The 19,351-nt window shown below is 41.0% G+C and overlaps 1 protein-coding gene across 2 annotated transcripts in view; it reads left to right on the forward strand.

Annotated features, from left to right (window-relative positions):
• The first annotated feature begins 531 nt into the window (after positions 1-531).
• The window catches only part of EFCAB14 (EF-hand calcium binding domain 14), a 38,226-nt gene continuing 19,406 nt past the window's right edge, over positions 532-19,351 (forward strand). For both annotated transcript variants that reach the window (XM_052637153.1, XM_052637154.1), the window contains exons 1-4: positions 532-1,671; positions 3,300-3,448; positions 8,847-8,992; positions 19,249-19,347. In XM_052637153.1, coding sequence (XP_052493113.1) covers positions 1,490-1,671; positions 3,300-3,448; positions 8,847-8,992; positions 19,249-19,347 — 576 coding nt within the window. In that variant the 5' untranslated portion in view covers positions 532-1,489. The remainder of the gene's footprint in view (positions 1,672-3,299; positions 3,449-8,846; positions 8,993-19,248; positions 19,348-19,351) is intronic.

The following is a 19,351-nucleotide window of genomic DNA, read 5'->3' on the forward strand; positions in this document are numbered from 1 at the left end:
TAAATCGGGCAACCCTACCCTGGAAGGCAGGGACAGTGGTTATTTTGTTTATTGCTGTATCCTCAGCGGTAGAACTGTTTCTGACACGTGGTCATCAATAAATATTTACAGAATGAATGAATGAACGTGTTCAACCGGGTCATTAACCTGTAACATGCCTAAAACCTTTAATAAACAGCTGGAGTCAGAGGGTCGGCACCTCTAAACTGGGTTAGTCACAACTGGGGGCCGATGCGGTGATGAACTTCCCAAGCAAATCCATCCAGCTGGGTGCTTTGCCTGGCTCATCCCTGCTCCTCTGGAAACAACACACGGCCCAGGACAGACGAGAGACAGGTCCCCTGGCACCCTCCTGGGGGCGGAGCCTCCTCGACAGGGCAGACTGCCCGCGCCAGAGCCTGCGCCTTTTAACGCCCCGCCTCCCCAACCCCCCCTTGCGTGACGTCATGGAACAGGCGGCCAATGGGAGTGCGCCTTATTGGCAGGCGGTGCCGGCGGCCGCTGCCAAAGGGGAAGTGAGCTGGGGCTGAAGCGATGGCCCGGGTCTGGAGCCTGCGGCCACAGCCGCCGCCGCCACCAGCGACTTGGGAGCAGCTGCGGCCGCAGCCGGAGCGGGGGCCGGAGTCGCGGCTGGAGTGGAGGCGGCGCGTGTGAGTTGCCGAGAGTCGCCCGTACCGGAACACCTCAAACTCGGCGGGAGCGCTTCAGGTGGGCTGAGCCGCGGTCACCCCTCCTCACCGCGCCCCCAGGCCCAGACAGCAGGGCTGGGGTCTTCCCAGGCGCGGGACTGGCTCCTCTGAGGCCGAATCCTCCAGGCTGGACTCTGGATCTTCCTTGGCGTCTGACTCCCTTCAAACTCAGGACGGAGGCCGGAGGACGGTGATCTTCTCGGACTGGGGCATTTTCTCTGTCAGGGTTGTAGTGGCTGGGAGCCCCCTCCTGCTACCATCTAGGGAGAGACCAGCGCGTTTCCACCGTCTTGCTTTGCATCTCCCCGTCTCTTCCCATTCAAGAACCAAGTTTCTTGTTTTTCTCTCCATTGGAAATCCTGCCCCGGAAGTCCGAAACACCTATCTGTGTGTCCTTTCCAGTTCCTGGAGTACCCTTAGAAATACTGTCTGCTGACCAGGGTTCAGAATCTCTCATTCTTGACTTGACTTTTTATCCTGAGAGACAAAAGTTGCTCCCCTCCCCGGTACCCTCTTAAGTAACTGGCACTCCATGCATAGGCCTTTACCCATTTGGATCACCAGCTCCCTGGCCATCTCTATGTGACTTCCCCCATTCATCTGAGTTCCAGTTTCCTCTGGAGTCCAATCTCCAGCCCCTAGCGTATCTGGTCAGTCCCACCCCTGGGTGGGAGTGACCAGGGGGCTCTGGCCCAGGATTCCTCACCCTGGAAGGCAGCTCCAAGGCAGGGAGAGAATTGGGCGTCGGGTACGAACCTGGCAGCTCAGGAGTGGGTGCTCCACTTACCCCACACAAGAAGATGAAAAAGCGCAAAGAGCTCAATGCATTGATCGGCTTGGCTGGGGACAGCCGGAGAAAGAAACCCAAGAAGGGCTCAGGCCACCGCCTGCTTCGCACGGAGCCTCCTGACTCAGACTCTGAGTCCAGCTCAGAGGAAGAAGAGGAATTTGGTGCAGCTGGAAATCGCTCTCGCTTTGTCAAGTGAGTAAAGAAGTACTGAGGCTGGGATGGGAAAAGGCATCTCCTTGCGCTACCAAGGGGGCAAAGGAAAGGAAAGGAGAGGAGAGGGGCGTTCTTAAGAAGAAAAAAGTGTATAGTCCCTGGAAGGCACAAGGAAGGAAAAATGTTAGGGAGATGAGTTCAGGTTCTGAATGAAGTGTAAGTTAGAGATCTGTCTCTAAGTATACAAAGAGCTCTGGATCTAGGGTGAAGTGTGCACTTGGGGAATGTGCCAAGAGCCGGGTGAGAGTAGCAAAGAAGCTAAGAATAGGGACATAGGGAGAGAGAAATTTGAGAGACAAGGTCTTGTTGTTAAATTTAGGAGACACAGGGACCTTAAGACTGCAGGGTTTTTTATTCGTTTGTTGGTTGGTTTGTTTTTTTTCCCCACTGTTGATGGGTCTGAATCTGGTAATGGGGGACTATGATGAAGGACGTTCTGTAAAAACTATGAACCTTGAGAGAAATGGAGGGTGGGAGACAGAAAGAAAAGGCAGCTTTTTTCAAACCACTTTTAGATGGTAACACCCTCCAGTAGTGAGCACAAGTGAAATTGTTACTCACTCAGTGGTGTCCAACTCTTTGTGACTCCATGGACTGTAGCCTGCCAGGCTCCTCTGTCCATAGGATTCTCCAGGGAAGAATACTGGAGCGGATTGCCGTGCCCTACTCTAGTAAACGCAAAGACATTGGGACTTGAGAGTTAGGGTAGGAAGGGGCTGAAGGGAATCTTTAAAGTGCCCTTGGACTCTCTTAAGGAGCACATTAAAAGAGTGTGCTGCTGAGGATGTGAAAGCAAGATCTAGGCTGAAGCTTGGGAAGCTAAAAAGAGATCAAATCCTTTGAGATTTGTTTGTTTGGAATGTCTTTGTCCTTTTATATTAAAGGAAGAGATTGGTTTCTAATGAGCTTTGCCAGGTGAGGTAGTTCAGGGCAATCCTGGGCTTCAGCTGTGAAGATCTGATGAAGTGGAATAGTTAACTGGAACAGTTACCCTGTTGGTTTAGTTTAGACCTTGAGTGCTGGTTGATGTTTGATGTGAAATCTACCTCCTTCCTATGTTTCCTTCCTTCTGAACCAATCAGTTGGAGTGTATGAGGTGTCCACTTTAACCTACTGTTCTAGTTTTTTTCATTCCATTTTCAGTAAAGCTTACTCAAAAGTTTATAAAGTTTCAATAAAGTGAACAAGGTCCTCTTGAATGACTATATATTTGAGAGAGAGAACTAGATAGATAAGTGAATTACAGTGCAGTAATAAATGGCAGAGAAAACTCTGATCTTTACACTTCCCTAACCTGAGTCAGTTTCCAAAGACCTGAATTGATGATGATGGCAGTGAGCTGCAGTGCCCACAGGTGCTTCCTGTAACTCAGAAACTCCATCATTTCATGAGAAGTTTGCCCCCAATAGATGAACCCTTCTTGGATCATATTATCTTGACATATTCAACCTGCTGTTCAGATTTAAGTGTGTTACCCTATGTTCCCTGGTAAATGGATTGGTTATTCATTAGAGATGCTGATTGCATGCCCACACATGTGCTATTTGGAATCAAGCTGTATTCATAATCCCTTTCATACTCCTGGTTGAATTTGTTCTTATGATCAGGGGAGACTATTTACGATGCTGCAGGATCTGTTATCCCCTCTGTGCGTTTGTCATCCTTGCCGCCTGTGTCGTGGCCTGCGTTGGCCTGGTGTGGATGCAAGTCGCTCTGAAGGAGGATCTGGATTCCCTCAAGGAAAAGTTCCGAACAAGTAAGTGGTCACTCTTTTCAGAGTATGATTTTGGACTCTTTGCCAGGTTCTAGGACAAAGTGAACCACACTGAATTAAGATTTTTGCTCACTCTGATGAAGCAATTACATGGTCCTTTCAGCATTTTTTAAACTCTTTCTTAGCTGTTGGCTTGAATGCAATAACATTTATTTTTAAATGCACAAACAAAACACAGCGCTTATGCATCATTGGGACAAATAGCATCTGAAATAATGGCATTGCAGTCAGTGTTTATAGCACAGAAGGGAAGGGCCGAGATCCAGGATTCTAGAACCTTGGTTAATTTCCACCTGTTGCCACTTCATGTTTCCCAACTGTAAAGTGGCAGTAGCAACACTAGGCTATTTCCTTCCTCTTCACAGGGCTATTTGAGAAAGGATGTGGGCGTGTCTATCAGACAATATCCTCCTTAAGGAAAACCTAGAGAAGCATAGTACTGAGCAGTAATAATAATACCAAGCATGTATGGCATGCTTACTGTGTGCTGAGTCACAAATAAATATTTGTCTCATGAGTCAGTGGCTCTTAAGAAACTTTTGAAGTTGAAGAGTTTTATGTATTCTAAATTGTTAAGTTGTATTTTGTATCCAACGTCCTTTTTCTGAGAGATGTGCTTACATGGTAGCTTCAAGCCACTTTAACCTAAAGATCTCTCTTTGGCAACACTGAGATCTTTGGTTCTAGGTTACAAGGGTTAATTTTCTAAGCTAATAAGTAATAAAATTAGGTTTTTTTTATTTTTTAATTTCTAAGCTAAGGAACCAGTTTCAAGTTAATCACAAAATCACAAATACCCTAACTTTAGCAGCTTTAACATTCCAGCAAACTGACCAGTAAGCTTTCTCAAAGTCATAAGGAAATCTGTCCCTAGAACTAGAATTAGAGTTCTTTCCTTACTTCCTAGAAGTAAGCCCTAGGTGATCACAACATCCTAGCTTTCCTTCACCCCAGTTTCTCTTTGTTGCCTGCAGTTAGTTAAGTTCCAAACTTAACCTAGGGACAGCTAATGCTTAATGTATTAATGATGTTCCTAGTGATGTGGCTTAAAAAATATATTGAAGTATTAACTTTAGTTTTCTTCTGAGCTTCTGATTCAGGGAATGGGATTGGACATGCCACAGTTCTCTGCCAGGATCATCCTGATTTCTGTGTTATAAATCTGTGGGATCAGAGTACAGTGTAAGAAAGGATGAGCTTTGTATTCTAGTTATTTTCCCTCCTTAATTTTGTACTTAGCAGTATTACATGGTGTTTTTCTGGGTAAGTAACAATCATAACTTGGAAAGGAATGAGAAGCAGTGTTTTAACTGTAAATAGCCACTGACGACACCTGTCTATGCTGACAACTCTCTGTAACTAGTTGGGCCTCCTACGTTTGTACTGCAGCCTGTTTGGGTCACATATTTGTTGTTGTTGTTCAGTCACTAAGTCACGTCTGACTCTTTGGGTCACGTAAAGCAATTATTTGTTTATACATTTCAAAACGTTGCTCAGTTCTGCCTTCCAGGGATTTATTTCTCTGACTGCTCTGTGCCTGTGTTTTCAGGTCACCAGTGTAATGTGTACCTTAGCCGAGCTTTTCATTCTCAGGAAATTTCTTTGTTTAGAAAGGCATGTTTGAAGTGTGTACATACAGTAGATCTAACAATCAATCAGGCCACGAATATGTTTTGAGCACTTGTTAATACCAGTTCCTGGAAGTACTCTGTTCAGGAGATGCCAGGAGTTGTGCCCTGGACTGCGAGACCTGCTTTCTACCAGTGAGCAGCATTCCCCTTGGTGTCCTGGCTATGCTTGTCAGCCAGCTGAGGGGGAATTGTCAGTCCAGCTGCTCTGTGGGTTTTGGTTTGCTGCAATAGATATGCTGGCACCTATACTATCTAAAGCAGAACTTCCTGAGAGAATAGACGTGGGGCCTGGGGCTCTATAAGTCAGTCTGTAGGCTGAACCTTAGTGGACCACTTGGCAAGAAGCTTTTTGGGAAAACCATTCTCTTAGCTAAATGACGTTAATCTTGTTAAACTTATATAATCTTTCTTTGAATTATGTTGCTACTTTAAATATATTTCAATAAGTTTATTTCTTGTTTTTCAAGAGGATAGTGGAAATAAGACTACCTGCTGGTCTGACTTAAAAACCTTTTTTTAAAATTCAGAGCACCTTGTCATTTATTTCATTATCTTCCAAGACACTTGTGAGGAAAGGAGGCAGGATTGCTGAAATATCTGGAGCAGAAAGCAGAGCAGATAGGCTAGGTATTTTTTCCTTGAGGCCAATGAGTAATTTGATCCTTAAGCTAAAAGTGCTGCCTGGCCTTGAAACTCTTCACTCAGTTTTCTTTTTCTAGAACCAGGTACTCCAGAAGACCTCCACAGTTATTCTAAGGAAGATTCTATTCCCAGCCATTCCACTCCATCACTCAAAGCTAGACGGAGGAGAAAGAATTTGGAAGAGGAGGACAGTATTGATAAGTCAAACATGTCTGTTTCTGGTCATACAGGAGAGTAGCAGTTTGGTCATTTCATGCAGAACTTAAAAATGGTCTTATGCTAATGAGGGTGCTAGGATGTAAGCATCTGTGACAGCTGAAGTGTTCTAGGAAGAGTGCTGGTCCTTTCTAGCACTTTTCCTTTCCAAACTTCCTAGAATCAGAAAGTTTGACTGTTGAATCCTGACTTGCTTATTACAAGCTACGAAACACAGACAAGTCACTTATTCTTTCTGAGACTACATTTTCCCATCCATAAAACATAAAGGTAAATTTGTGCTACAGAAGCACTTTGGGCATTCCTGTGTCATAACATCTGTCACACTCTGTAGTAATTCTGGGCTGATGCCTTGTTCCCCACCAGACTGAGAATTTCAGGTTCTTTTGTATGCACTAGTGCCAGGTACATGGCTGGGCACATAGTAGGGGCTCAATTACAAGATGAGTAATTACATAGAAGTATCTTATAAACTGTAAAGATGCACAAATATAAAATATTACTATTGGAATTATGTGTTGTATCTAAAGGGCATGTGCAGAAATCTTCATTTCCTCTTCTTGAAGATCAGGAAAAGAGCTAACTAAGTTCTTTTGAGTAGGATTATACTAAATTTTAAATGAGTTGCTTCCATGTTGAAAGAACATGAATTAGTAATTGTAAGTTTTTTTATTATTAATCGTAAGTTTGTTTACTGTATTTCATTCCATGTATGTAATCAGAGTGACTTTATTTGTCTTCTCTCTCCTAAAAATCCCCAAATCAGATAATGAATATAATCCCTTCTTGGCTCACACAGTCCTCAGGATTTAAACCATTTGCAGGGCTTGTCAGATTTATGTGTTTATTAGTTAGTAATTTTAATCCAAGTTACTTACGTGTTTGTCTTACTTCCTCTTCTACTTAATTCGTATAGATTGCGGGAAAGAGAGACTTTCCCAGCCTCGGAGTGTTTTACCATGTGAGAATGGCAGATATGTGGGGGATGAGCTTTTCTTTATAACCTAACTGAATTCAAAATTCAGTTGGGTGCTAAGTGCTGTGTTAATTTAGACTGACTGGTAAAATATTCCTACTACATGAGATGAATGTATTCCTGCAAACTGTGTAAATCAACTGTTACATTAAAAGTACTTAGCCAAGGCTATTATTTATAAAGAATTCTTTCACATATTTTTGAAAAGTGAATAAAAATGTCTAATTTCTTTTAATAATTCTAAATTTTCAGATAGTGGGTTTGTTTACAGTGAGGATACCACCACCACCCCCTGATTTTTGTGGGGACTTTTTGTTGTTGAATTTATTTGTTGAGTTTTCCTTGTTTAACTTAATCAGGATAATATTAACTCTACTTTATACCCTATAATCATTTCACTGGACAAGCATTTAAATGCTTCTGTGTACCTGGGACTGTGCTGGTCCCTGGGAATACATGACCAAATAAGACCTGATCCCTGCCCTTAGGCAGCTCTCTTCAGTGTGATGGAGGAGACAGATAAGTAAATAATTACAGCACAGCATGTTCAGTGCTCAGTAGAGTTGGGAGTTGTGAAGAAGTACCAGTGGCCTCAGGTCGGGGCCAGCTATCTGCTGAATCTTGAAAGGAGTCAACTAGGGTAAAAGTCAGCTAGGCAGAGAGGCTAGTGTATGCAGTCACTGAGGCTTAAAGAGGTTGGTGTGTCAGGAAAATCAATTTAGCTGGAAAGTAGACTGAACTGTAGCTAAAGTGATGAGAAATATGGTTGAGAGGTAAGCAAAGGCCGGATTTTTTCAGTCATTAATACTTACTGAGTGCCTGAAGTGTGCTGGGTGTATTCTCAATGCCAACCTACAGAAACAAAAAAAGTTTGAGAACTTAAGATTTTAGTAAATAGTTTTATATCTGTCCCTTTATGCCAGTTTTTTATTTTAAAAAGAGCACATGATAACTAATCAAGCAGTCTGTGGCTTTGAAAGAAGGACATAGGTTTTATTCTGGAAGACCAGCTGTTATCAATATTTTATTTTCCATGAAAAGGAAAGAATACTATAAAGAATGAAGAGAAAGCACTCTTTCAGGCCTCTGCCTTCAGGCTGGCAAATTTCTGAACCATCCAGAAGATGCTGTTTCTCAAAAGAAAGGCCAAATTCACCTAACGTTTTTCTTTATCTTCTATCTCACTTTGAGCTTTTGGGTTGATTTAAGATTTAAGAAAGCACTGTTTGCTGTTTATGAAAAAGATTTAAAATCTTAGTTGTCAAAGCAGCACTTGAAAGGTAGTAAGAATCTATCTTGCATTTGACCAATTTGAGGTAGAAAAAATGAATTTAAACCTTTAGAGGTGTAACTTAGGCTGACACCTTGCGCATTGATGGAGTGAGGTTAAAAAATCTTTGTTGACCAATCAGAAAGTTTTTTAACTGAGCAGGTCAGTACTTAACATTTATTTATCACTTACTGTATACCTGGCCAGCTGTATTTAGTGCTTTACAGCCCTTCTTTCACTTAAAATATTTTCACAGGATGGTTAGAATTATCACTGTATTACACATGAAGAAAGTGAGCTCAAAGAATTTGCATAATTTGCTCAAGATCACGGTAAATTACCGAGTTGCAATTCAAGTCTAACTCTTTCTGCTGATGTTGTTTGTTATCATTTTTAGCCACCTGGCTTTAAAAAAGTTGAACTGCCAGTAGTGAGATAGCCCCAGTTAAATGAAGCTTTAGTGTTAAAAATACACATTTATAGAAGTAAAAAGAACAGTGGAGTTGATAAATCAGATTTGTCATTATCCTCCCAGAATTAACTTTCATTAATCTGTCTTCTTTCCTGCTGTATGATCATTTTTTCATCTTGGAGCCATGAGGGAACTTTATGGCTATTTATGATTGTTCTTATGTTTGCTTTTAGTGGAATCTAATCAGAAAAGCTCATTCCAAGAAATTCCCAAACTTAATGAAGAACTACTCAGCAAACAAAAACAACTTGAGAAGATTGAATCTGGAGAGCTCGGGTTGAACAAAGTCTGGATAAACATCACAGAAATGAATAAGCAGGTAGCAAAAGTGTGATTGTCTTTCTGTATAAGCTGTGAATATTTTATTTTGTCTGTCTAGTATGTATCAGTAAGTGTAGGGAACTCACTTCAGATTGTTTTACTTTTTGAAATGGTGCTTTGCATACTGTGATCCCAACACATTAAAGTCAGTTAAAATAGATAATAGTTATGCATTTACCAAATAGTTAAAATGTTAGCCCTTTCTACAGAGGAGCAGTGTTTTACCAAGTAGAGCAGCTTAGAAGGAGTTAGAAATTCATGAATCAGTTTTTCCTAAGGAGCAGTATAGATATTAAATTTAAGAATGTATCATCTAACCTCCCCAAGAAAATTGGATAACTGGTTTTTATTAGATCATGAGAGCTTATTTTGCTTAATAGAATTTGAGTAATTTGCTCAAGATCACAGTAAGATACTGAGTTGCAATTCAAGTCTAACTCCTAAGAACTTACAGACAGCCTCGGGGAGTAGTGCTGTATGCCTCGCTGGAAACTTATCAGCAGCTAATGATAATTATTATTCTAGAATAGCTTTAGAGGAAATGGTTAAATACCTTGACCAGGCAAGTAGGCTTAGAGCCAAAACTTTTCCAGTCCCTAAATTGGCCAGATCTCACATTGATTCCGAAGGAAGGACTGCCAGAGGAAAAGGGGGTATTCAGAGGATGTTGATGGAGCATCTTATGTGAATAAGGTGCGGCAGCTGCAACTTGGTGGCTCTAGCCCTTGTTCTCAGTTTGTGTGCTTTAGTTAAGAAAGACACGCATTGACTGAAAAAAAAACTCAAGTGCCAAGGGAATGGTCCATGTACAAGGTCCTTAAAAATAGCTTTGTCATTCCTATTGTGGCTAAGAGGATGCTCTGTTCTTCAGAGTGGAGTCACAAAGTTCAGAATCAGTCAGGGCAGAGAGCTCTGTGCTAGAATAAAGTGCTTGCCGATGTTTTTGAAGCTACCCTCTCCTTTCAGCAGTAGTTTGGGAGTGGCGCAGGCCAGCACTTGTGACCAGAGATCAATGGCCTAGGGCAGTGGCTTTTAGACTTTTGCCTGGAACATACAGTAAGATATATTTTCCATAATTATGCAGTAAACACATACATGTGTGTGTGTGCACGCACGCATGCACACACTTGGTCACATCCAACTCTTTGTGACCCCATGGACTGTGGCCCACCAGGCTCCTCTGAAAATGGGATTTCCCTGGCAAGAATACTGAATGGGTTGCCATTTCCTTCTCCAGGGCGTTTTCCCTACCCAGGGATTGAAACCTTGTCTCCTATATCTCCTGCATTGGCACTTGGATTCTTTACCACTAGCGCCACCTGGGTGTGACTAAAATAAAAGTTTCTGAAAACAGTCACTTGCCTTAATGTTATGCTGCCTTATGATATTTTATTTTTTATTTAGTTCTCTTTCATTTTTATAAATATCATGAAATAATTGATGGGTTAGAGCACCTACTATTGACTAGTTATCATTTAGCCTTAGACTCTCAGTTATAAGGGAAAAGCAGGTATTCACTCCTTTTTTACAAGAAATATAGGACTGGCCTTGCTTGTATTCACAGAACAAATGAGGAGTTTGGCCAGAGAGTACAAGTGAAAGTAAATCACCATGAAGCACTGAGAAATAATTAGCATCTCTCCCTGGGGCAAACTGTGGGTTCTTTGGCAGGTCTGAGGCATCTAATTATACCAGAAGGTTGTCCATTGTGTTCTGAGCTTTGCTGCTGCTGCTGCTGCTAAGTCGCTTCAGTCGTGTCCAACTCTGTGTGACCCCGTAGACGGCAGCCCACCAGGCTCCACCGTCCCTGGGATTCTCCAGGCAAGAACACTGGAGTGGATTGCCATTTCCTTCTCCAGTGCATGAAAGTGAAAAGTGAAAGTGAAGTTGCTCAGTCACGTCTGACTCTTTGTGACCCCACGGACTGCCCCCCACCAGGCTCCTCCATCCATGGGACTCTTCCAGGCAAGAGTACCAGCGTGGGGTGCCATTGCCTTCTCCATCTGAGCTTTGAGCACAGTAATAATGATGATGGCACATAAAATAGTAACTGCTACCCATTAAATTCCTTCTTTATGCAGGTCCCTATTAGATGCATTTATGAGATACCCTGTTTTGCTTCTGTAGCTCTATGAAGTAGGAGGTACTATCTCCATTTTACAGATAAGAATACCAGGGCTCACCGAGGTTAAGAGGTTTACCCAAGGTCAACTGCTATGTAGCAGTGCTAACAAAATATTCAAGTTGTAGAAACCTATTTTCTTCCCAATTTTCTATTCTACCTTTCCATCTTTATAGCCTCTAAAGGGTGCAGTTATGCTTAGTAGATATCCGTATCAGGGCTTATAATCTTTTAGTAACTTTTTTACTTACTATTTAAAGAGCACTTAATTTTAACCCCAAAGCAGAAAAGCAACATTTCAGACTTTATAGTGTAAAATGGTCTACAGTAGCTATTTTTAATTTTGCTAATGAAAAGTCATGTAATATCCATGAAAGTCATGACTCATCTTTTGGCTGGAACGTAGGGGTTTTTTTTCTTAATGGTTTGTATTTAATTCAACTTTTTAGACTCTTTGAATTGCATTGTGTGCTGTTAGAGATAAGTTTTAATAATGCTCAAATCCAACCTAACATTCTAGAATGTGTCTTATCAGAGACCTAAGCAGCCTCTGTTGTCAGTAATGGGAGAGTGTCCCTTGCCTTTCATTCTGGTTACACATGTAGCTTTGCAGTAGTTTTCCACAGATGTGGGCATTATTCCACCCAAGAGAGGAGTGCTGAAAAACAGAATCCAGCTTTGTGGTTTCTGGGACTGTAGCTGAATCCTGGTGACCAGTGTGTGATCCAGATCATATAAGTGAGTATGAAGTCCTCTAAGTCCTCTAACACTTAGAGGACTTGAATGGTCCTCTAAGAGAACACTTAGAGGAAAATGAATGGTCAGCTCTCCAGAGCGTACTCTTTCTGTGAGTCAGCTGATAGCCCAGGCCTAGAGCACTTGGGGCATGGGGAGAAGTGGACAGCACCTCATCTTTCATTGCCTTGGCTTTCAGCTGTTCCTCTAGTTTTGGTGAAATGGTAGCTGCCAGTTAGCCACACTGGCCATTTGTGAGGCCATGACCATTCTCCAGATACTTGTGATCAGGATAGTTCAGTACCTGGGAGAGTAGCTCTACCCAGATCACTTCACCCAGAACACAGCTTGTTGTCTGTTTAAAATCTGGCCAGTTGTCAGTGAAAACAGTTGTTCCCTCAGGTGGGAAAAAGGTAGCCACACAATTGATACGGGATTTGGAATAATCGTATCCTTGCTCGTCAAGACAGTATAGAGCCAGTTGTGTACGTGTTCTGGGGCATTGAATAAAACAGACATGGGAAAGACCCCTTCCCAGTGCTTCACGGTTGAGCATGTTAAGATAGTCCTGGAAGGCCCAGTGGAGGGCATGGGGAAGGGGCTGGGAAAGGGCTAGCCAAGGAAATCTGTCATCACCTCCCAAAGCTTTGTGATGTGTTTTTCCTATGTGTCTATTTCCTTCCCATCTTTTGTCTTTAAAATTTCATGAGTAATATGTGACCATATTCTTATACAAGATTTAATAGTAAGATACACATAAAACTCTTAAGAAAATTCTTCACTGCCTTCTCTTTATGTACCCCCATCATACACAGATGCACACATTGCCTGTCAATAGTTGTTGTCAATAGTCTGGGCTACATTTTTACAGTTCACTTTATATGCATTTACAAAATCGTAATAGCTTTTAATCAGAGACGGCAATGGCAACCCACTCCAGTACCCTTGCCTAGGAAATCCCATGGATGGAGGAGCCTGGTAGGCTGCAGTCCATGGGGTCACAAAGAGTCGGACGCTTACTGACCGACTTCACTTTCACCTTCATGCATTGGAGAAGGAAAGGGCAACCCACTCCAGTGTTCTTGCCTGGAGAATCCCAGGGACGGCGGAGCCTGGAGGGCTGCCGTCTGTGGGGTCGCACAGAGTTGGACACGACTGAAACGACTTAGCAGCAGCAGCAGCAGCAGCAATAGCTTTTCATATGAATTAGTTTATAGCTTATTGTATACACATGCACACGTATGTGTGACTTTATAAATGGAGTCATTAGGTATATATTCTACAGCTTTCTCTGTTTACTCAATATATCTATATCCTTAGTAATAGACATTTAGATTGTCTTCTAGTGTTTTGCTGTTACAAATAGGAAACCAGTGAAAAGTCTTAAGCATACATCTTTATGGCTTGTGAGCATAATCTTTTTTTAAATTTACATTTTCTTCCAGTTTTATTGAGCTATAATTAACACTAAGCACTATATAAGTTGAAGGTGTACCGCATAATGATTTGATTTACATCATAAAATAATTATCACAGTACCTTTACTGAGCATCCATCATCTCATACAGATACAAAATTAAAGGAGTAGAAAAAATATTTCTCCTTGTGATGAGCACTCCTAGGATTTACTGTTTTAACAACTTTCATGTATAACATACAGCAGTGTTAATTATCTTCATCATGTTGTACGTTACATCTCTAGTACTTATTTATCTTATAACAAGAGGTTTTTACCTTTTGACTATCTTCCTCCAAATTTCCCTCCCCTCCTCACCACCACCACCAACCCCACCCCACCCTTATGGTAACCAACCACAAATTTGGTCTCTTTTTATGACTTTGTTTTTGAAATATAATTGACCTGTAACACTGTTAGTTTCTGTTACACAACAAATGATTTGATATTTATTTTCATTTCAAAGTGATCACCAGTGTTACTTATGTCACCATACAAAGATACTACATAGTTATTGACTGCCTTCCCCACGCTGCCCACTTCATGCCTGTAACTCATTTATTTTGCAACTGGAAGTTTGTACCTCTTTATCTCCCTCACTTAGTTCTTTCCTTCCCCCACACCCCTCCCCTTGCAGACACCTATTTGTCCTCTGTATCTGTTTCTGTTTTGTTATGTTTGTTCATTTGTTCTTTAGATTCCACATATAAGTGATTTCCCACAGTGTTTGTCCTCTCTGATTTATTTCACATAGCGTATTGTCCTGTGGGTTCATCTGTATTGTTACAAATAACAAGATTTTATTCTTTTCTATGGCTGAGTAATATTCCTTTGTATGTATGTGTGTGTGTATAGTACACACCACAACTTCTTAATCCATTCATCTGTGATAGGCACTTAGGTTGCTTGTATATCTTTTCTGTTGTAAATAATGCTACAGTGAACGTACAGGTGCATATTTCTTTTTTTTCTCTCTCTCTTTTTGGTGTGGACTGATTTAATTTTTTTTAATTAATTTCCTGACTTAAAGCAGGAACTTTTATTTAAGCTAAAGCCATTTCATGCATAGTCATTTTTTTATCATTTTATACAGTGATTTGAAACTTATTAGGGTACTCTGGCTGCTTTTATCACTTTTATTTTTGATAGTGCGTCTCAACTTTATGTTTGCATAAGAACTGCTTCAGGGAGTGTTTGAAATATACATTGTTTCATGTTTTCATTTCCATCAGATAAGTACCCAGGAATGAAACTGCTGGATGATAATGGTAGTTCTGTTTTTTATTTTTTGAGTAATCTCCATACTGTTTTCCATAGTAGCTGCACCAGTTTACATTCCCATTAGCACTACAGGAAGGTTCCCTTTTCTCCACATCTGCTCCTATACTTGTTATCTGTTGTCTTTTTGACAGTAGCCATTCTGACAGGTGTGAGGCGGTATATCATGTGGTTTTCATTTGGTTTTTCCCTGATGATCAGTGATGTTGAACATCTTTTCATGTGCCTGTCTTCATTGGAAAAAAATCTGTTCAGATCTTCTGCCCATTTTTTAATCAGCTTGGTTTTTTTAGGTGTTGAATTGTATGAGCTCTTTGTATATTTTGGGTATTAATTCCTTGTCAGATATATTGTTTGCAGATAACTTCTCTCATTCAGTAGAATCCCTTTTCATTTGGTTGATAGTTTCCTTCACTGTGTAAAAGCATTTTAGTTTGATGAAGTCCTGTTTGTTTTTGCTTTTGTTTCTCTTGCCTAAGGAGCGAGATTCAAAAAAATATTACTAAGACTAGTGTCAGAGAGCTTACTGCCTGTGTTTTCTTGTAGAAGTTTTACAGTTTCAGATCTTTTTTGTGCGTGGTGTGAGAGAGTAGTCCAGTTCAATTCTTTTGCATGTAGCTGTCTAGTTTTCCCAACACCACTTATCGAAGAGGCTATCTTTTCCCCATTGTATAGTCTTGCAGTATTTTTCTGTAGATTAATTGCCCAGATAAGTGTGGGTTCATTTCTAGGCTCTCTAGGTCTGTTCCACTAATTTATGTGTCTGTTTTTGTACCAGTAGTCCCATACTGTTTGATTACTGTGGCTTTATAGTATAGTTTGAAATCAGGGAGCATGATGCCTGTAGTTTTGTTCTTTCTCAAGATTGTTTTGACTTTTTGAGGTCTTTTGTGTTTCCATATAAAATTATTTGTTCTAATTCTGTGGAAAATGCCATTTATATTTTAATACAGATTGCATTGAATCTATAGATTGCCTTGGGTAGTATGGTCATTTTAACAATGATTGATTTTTTTTCCCAGTCCATGAACACAATATATGTTTCCATCTGTTTATGTCATTTTCTGTTTCTTTTATTAGTGTCTGATAGTTTCCAAGTACAGGTCCTTTACCTCCTTAGATTTATTCCTAGGTATTTTCTTCATTTTGATTAAGCAAGTGACCTCTAGAATAGATATTTCTAGAGATGAAGTTGCTGAATTAAAGGGTATAAACATTTCAAGTTGCGACAGATGCTGCTAGATAACCATCTAACAAGTGTCTCCAATTTACATTAACAATGCATGAGAATGCCTGTTTCCTTATGTGCTTTTCTTTTTTCTTTTTTTCCTTATGTGCTTTTCAGACGTCAATATTATTCATACCTTTTTAAAGGCATGGTTAAAACCTCCTTGATGTAATTGCTGTTAAGAGTTTGTGGTTTGCTGGGAGTATCTCTGGGGCTGAGGTTTCTCACTCATTTTATTTTTAAATGGATAAAGTTGGAATGTTGATGATTTATCTGCATATTTTGGAACACTTATGGAGAATTCCATATTTAAGTGTTTATTAAATTTCATTATTAAGGAGCTAACATTTATTTGGTATTTTGTTTGTATCCGTTACTATGCTAAGAGTTCTAGTTATCTCATTTAATCCTCATAGCCTGTATTAGTTATCTGTTGCTGTGTTACATTTGTCCCAAAACTTGATGACTTAAAACACACATTTATCATCTCACAGTTTTTCTGGGTCAGAAATTTGGAAGCAGCTTAGTTGAGTTGCTCTGGCGAGGATATAAGGTTGCAGCTAAAATATAGTATCAAGGCCGCATCATCTGAAGGCTTGACTGGGACTGAAGGATCCTCAGTCGCAGGGCTCTTGGCAGGAGTTCTCAGTTTGTCCCATCACGGCTTCTCCATGGGGCTGCTTGGGTGTTCTTACAACATGGCAGCTGGCTTGTCCGGAGTAAGTGATCTAAGAGAGAACAAAAAGGAAGACTTCCTGCTTTCTTATGACCTAGTTTCCAGAGTTGCCCATTGGCGCTTGCACTTTATTCTGTGGACCAAAAATGAGTCACAAGTGCAGGCCACACTCAAGGGGAAGGGAATTAGTGTCCACCTCTTGGAGGGAGGACCATCAAAGAATTTGTGGACATATTTTAAAACCATCACACATCCCTATGAGATGGTTGTTGTTATACCATACTCCCAGTGAGGAAAATTAGTTCACACTTACATAATTTTATGTCTACTTCCTAGCCTCCGCCCTCTGCTCTGCTCAGACTCGCCTTCTCAGTGTCCATCTCAGCCACAGAGTGTTCATTCTTAGCCATTCATTCATTTGGTAGATACTTACTGAATGCCTATCTTTGTGCCAGGTGTGTTATGGGAAATAAAAAAGAGGTGGTCCTAGATGACATGGAGCTTACAGTCTAGTGGAGGAGAGAAACCTTAATTTAAAATCACACGTAAATAAATCATTGTCACTTTGAGAAATGCTGTGAAGGAAGAGTATTCTTGCTGTTGCTTCCTACTTATTCACTGATGCCACACTCACCCTTGTAACCTAGAAAGGAAAGCTGATTAATTCTATATATAAAACTCTTACTTCTCTGGCGGAGTCTGATTGAGTCCTGCTTCAGTGAAGCTTGTCGCTTTCAGCCCGCAGTGATAGTCTTTTCTCAGACTTTATTTGGTATCACATTTAGTACTTGTTTCTTTACTGGTACCTTCATCTCCATCCCTCTCCCCTACCTCTACCTCTCCATCTTCCGCTTTCTTCCCCTCCCCTCTCCCTCTCCTTTTCTCGCTCATTTTTTGCTCCTGCCCCTAGGCCTTCTTTCTAACCTCCAAATATGCCAAGTCTTCCCCACACCGGGACCTAGCAATTCCCACTTGCCTGAAATGTACTTCTTTTGGTCTGGCTGGTTAATTCCTTATTTGTATCTAATCTTAAATTTCATCTACTAATAGAGGCCTTCTCTGATAGTCCAGTCTGAAGTAGCTACCCAGTCATTCATCAAGTCACTTTATTTTAATTTTCCTCTAATGCATCCCACTATCTAAATATTTTTCTTATGTGAAATTCTATGTCTCTTTGCACTAAAATGTAAACACCAATGATCACTGACATCTGTGTTGTTTACCACTGGAATAAAATAGAGCTCGATAAATATTTGTTGCAGGAATGAATGAATGAGAAGGCTTCCCTGGTGACTCAGTGGTAAAGAGTCCTTCCTGATCCCTGGGTCAGGAAGATCCCCTGGAGTAGGAAATGGCAACCTACTCTGGTATTCTTGCATGGAAAATCCCATGGGCAGGGGAGCCTGGCAGGCTGCAGTCCATGGGGTCACAAATAGTTGGACATGACTGTGACTCAGCATGCACGAATGAATGAGAGGATGAATGAAAGGAAAATGGTCTGACACCCCTGAACATATCCCTCATAAAAGGAAAGAGAGAGAAAAGTTCCAGGGCTCCCCACTGCACTCCCTTGTTCAGAACATGCTGCTGCTCACTGCAGGAGCTCTCTTTAAATACTTTACATAGTAGTTGTTATTATCTAATACCTTTTTTCTTTGTTCTTCTATCACCTTTCTACCAGGATGTAAGCTCCATGAGAGCAAAACCTCATGGTCTTGTTTGCTACTTTCTCCACAGTGTTGGGCACAGAGAACGTGCCGGATATGTGTTGAAGAAAAGAATAAGGGGTCAGATTTATGCCTACCACAGGGTTAGGCATGTCACAAGTGACCAGAACCTTCCTTGATTACTCTGTGAGGCCACTCTGAATATAATTGCTATTGGTAGGTCTGTGTCCTCATCCTCGAATTTGGGACAGGAAAGCAGTGTGGAACTGCATCTTCAGCTGCCTTGCAGTTGTTGGAGTATGATCTCTGCAACCTGAAATGGCATATTACACAGGTTCCCCCAGTCCTCATTCAAGAGAGAAGTACAGCTATTTAGAATTTTACCCCTAAATCACAGAAGGGAAGATACATTTTATTTTGATTCAACTCCTATTTTAATACATTCAGTCTATCAGTCAGCCAGCAAGTTAGTGGGTATTTATTGAGCCCCTTCAGGGTCCAAAGTAGTGCTTTGTTTGAGCAATTGAGTTTGAAATATTAATCACATTGTTAAACCAAAACTAAATCCCCAAGTAGTTGAAAGTGCCATTCAAGTTGTCAGGTTCAGTTCCTGTCGATTATATTTTGTGATGATGAGCTTTTACTTTATGTTCCCACTTGGGTAGGAACAAAAGTTCAGTAAGTAACTGAGGTGGTATTTTTTATCAAAATGAAATCTTTCAGAGGTCCTTGATTATCAGCTTTCTTCCTGTACAGTTGTTTAAGGGTTGTATTATAACCACTGCATCTTTTGGGTAATTTAAGATTTTTGGATCTTGTAGCTGCCAAGAGTCGGGTAAAGAATAATACCTGCCTTTCCCTCTTTGGCCTGACCAGGAGAGAAGGGGTATTATTGGTGCCTTCCACACCTCAGGTCTATCCAAGGTACTCCACAGAGTTCCTCTGTTTCTGTGAGCTGATAGGACAGAATGTCTGGATTGCAGAATCACATGGCATCCACAGGTGCCTTGACAATCCTCATCAACTGCAGTGTGTGTGAAGTGATCATTTGTTCTACAGATTCTGTTTTCATTGTTTATTACTTCCTTTCAGATTTCTCTGCTGACTTCTGCAGTAAACCACCTCAAAGCCAATGTCAAGTCAGCTGCAGACTTAATTAGCCTGCCTGCCACTGTAGAGGGACTTCAGAAGGTAA

The sequence above is a fragment of the Budorcas taxicolor genome, chromosome 3 (genome assembly GCF_023091745.1).
Source record: "Budorcas taxicolor isolate Tak-1 chromosome 3, Takin1.1, whole genome shotgun sequence".
Lineage (NCBI taxonomy): Eukaryota > Metazoa > Chordata > Mammalia > Artiodactyla > Bovidae > Budorcas > Budorcas taxicolor.